Below are 2,459 nucleotides of genomic sequence, written 5' to 3' on the forward strand. Positions count from 1 at the left end.
GTGGCGCGTGCCTGTAGTCCCAGCTACTCGGGAGGCTGAGGCAGGAGAATCGCTTGAACCAGGGAGATGGAGGTTGCAGTGAGCCGAGATCGCACCCCATTGCACTCCAGCCTAGGAACAGAGTGAGACTCCATCTCAAAAAATAAGAAAAAAAACTAGCTGGGTGTGGTGGTGCATGCCTGTAGTCCTAGTCACTCAGGAGGCAGAAGCAGGAGGATTGCTTGAACCCACGAACTAAAGGCTGCAATGAGCTAGGATTGATTGCATCACTGTGCTTCAGCCTGGAAGACCAATAAAGACCCTGTCTCTTAAAAAAAAAAAATACAAACTTTACAAAATGGGTTCAGGAAAGTCACTAAACAAGCAGCAGCAATACAAATCCTCGGGAGAGAAGAGAATCCAATTTCAATCATTGCCATGTTATATTATTTTAAATTCCCAGTTTCCAGCAAAAAATTACACAACAGGCAAAGAACAAGATAGTGTGTCCCAGGCACAGGCAAACAAAACAGTCAATGGAAACTGTCCCTGAGGAAGCCTAGACTTTGTACTTATTAAACTTTAAGATATTTAAAATATCTTTAGGCCAGGCATGGTGGCTCATGCCTGTAATCCCAACACCTTGGGAGGCTGAGGTGGGAGGATCACTTGAATCCAGGAGTTCAAGACCAGCCTGAACAACACAGTGAAACCTTGTTGCTGAAATAAATAAATTACCCGGGTGTGGTGATGTACTCCAGCTACTTGGGAGGTTGAGGCAGAAGAATCGCTTGAACCCGGGAGGCAGAGACTGCAGTTTAGCAAGATCTCATAACATATCTGGTTCTCTTATCTGTGAAATGAAAGGTCAGGACAAACTAAGTTAACAGGACGTTTTCTACTCAAACATTCCAGAAAGGAAAAGGCGGAGATAAGTAATGATCATACAGCAGCCTCTTCCCAAACACACTCCCAAGCTTTTTGTTGTTGTTGTTGAGACAGAGTCTCACTCAGATATCCAGGCTAAGTGCAGTGGTGCAATCTGGGCTCAGGGCAACCTTCACCTCCCAGGTTCAAGTGATTCTTGTGCCTCAGCCTCCCAGGTAGCTGGAATTACAGGCATGCGCTACCACGCCCAGCTAATTTTTGTATTTTTAGTAGAGACAAGTTTCACCATGTTGGCCAGGCTGTTCTAAACTCCTGGCCTCAAGTGATCTGCCCACTTTAGCCTCCAAAGGGCAGGGATTATAGGCATGAGCTACTGCACCTGGCCTCAAGCTTTTGTAATGAATTGGTATGGCAAGCTAAAGGTTATTGTTGAGCACCTGTAGAGAATTTTTGATTTCAGTTATACTTTCAACTCCAGAATTTCTATTTGGTTATATAGAGAGAAATATATATTTCTCAGTTTGTTCTGACCTTTCATTCATAGATAAGAGAACCAGACAGGTTATGAGATCTTGCTACACTGCAACCTCCGCCTCCCAGGTTCAAGCAATTCTCCTGCCTCAGCCTCCCGAGTAGCTGGGATTACAGGTGTGCACCACCATGCCCAGCTAATTTTTGTATTTTTAGTAGAGACGGGGTTTCACTATGTTGGCCAGGCTGGTCTCAAGCTCCTGACCTTGCGATCTGCCCACCTACGCCCCCCAAAGTGCTGGGATTACAGGCGTGAGCCACCTCACCTGGCCATGACCAAGAATTTAAAGCAGATATGTTGTGGGGTTGGGGAGTGGCTATAAATCTCATCTATTCCCATTTAAGGTAGCTCCACCCACCTCCAGTGTTTCAAGAAATACCTTCAGGCAACCACTGTTTTCCTTCTCCCACAATCTGTAGTTCTTTTGCTTTCCAGCTTGGGCCCGGCAGGATGGCAAGAAGAAAAGCCTTTCTGCCATCAGTGTGGTGGTGACCAGAGAATACACCATCAACATTCACAAGCACATCCATGGCGTGGGCTTCGAGAAGTGTGCCCCTCGGGCACTCAAAGAAATCCAGAGATTTCCCATTAAGGAGATGGGAACTCCAGATGTACACATTAATACTAGGCTCAACAAAGCTGTTCGGGCCAAAGGAATGAGGATTGTCCCATACCGTATCCCTGTATGGTTGTCCAGAAAAGGTAATGAGGATGAAGATTCAACAAACAAGTTCTGTACTTGGGTTACCCTTGTACGTGTTACCACTTTCAAAAATCTACAGTCAATGTGGATGAGAACTAACCACTGATTATCAAATATATCAAATGAACTTATAATACAAACAAACAAAATACTTTCTAGTTCTCTTCCTACATTTTAAAAATGCTTTTTTTGTTTTTTTGACAGGGTCTCACTCTGTGGTTCAGGCTAGAGTGCAGCAGTGGTGCAATCTCGGCTCACCTCCGCCTCCTGGGTTCAAGTGATCCTCCCACCTCAGCCCCCAAGTAGCTGGGACTACAGGTGCACACCATCATGCCTGGCTAATTGTTTTTTTTTTTT

The 2,459-nt window shown here is 45.2% G+C and overlaps 1 protein-coding gene across 1 annotated transcript; it reads left to right on the plus strand.

The window, feature by feature from the left end:
• The first annotated feature begins 1,670 nt into the window (after nucleotides 1-1,670).
• On the plus strand, nucleotides 1,671-2,208 carry LOC108308148 (60S ribosomal protein L31-like). Its single transcript, XM_037740470.1, has 2 exons — nucleotides 1,671-1,698; nucleotides 1,835-2,208. The coding sequence occupies exons 1-2, from the start codon at nucleotides 1,671-1,673 to the stop codon at nucleotides 2,206-2,208; spliced, it is 402 nt and encodes a 133-aa protein (XP_037596398.1).
• The last annotated feature ends 251 nt before the right edge of the window (nucleotides 2,209-2,459 follow it).

The sequence above is a fragment of the Cebus imitator genome, unplaced genomic scaffold (assembly GCF_001604975.1).
Source record: "Cebus imitator isolate Cc_AM_T3 unplaced genomic scaffold, Cebus_imitator-1.0 Scaffold83, whole genome shotgun sequence".
NCBI classification, from domain to species: Eukaryota; Metazoa; Chordata; class Mammalia; order Primates; family Cebidae; genus Cebus; species Cebus imitator.

What these genes read in the sequence shown, in the direction of transcription:
- LOC108308148 (XM_037740470.1), top strand. Translation starts at nt 1,671, where the DNA reads ATGACCAAGAATTTAAAGCAGATATGTT. An exon ending in GAATTTAAAGCAGATATGTT is followed by an intron (nt 1,699 to 1,834) that starts GTGGGGTTGGGG and finishes TTTGCTTTCCAG; the next exon opens with CTTGGGCCCGGCAGGATGGC.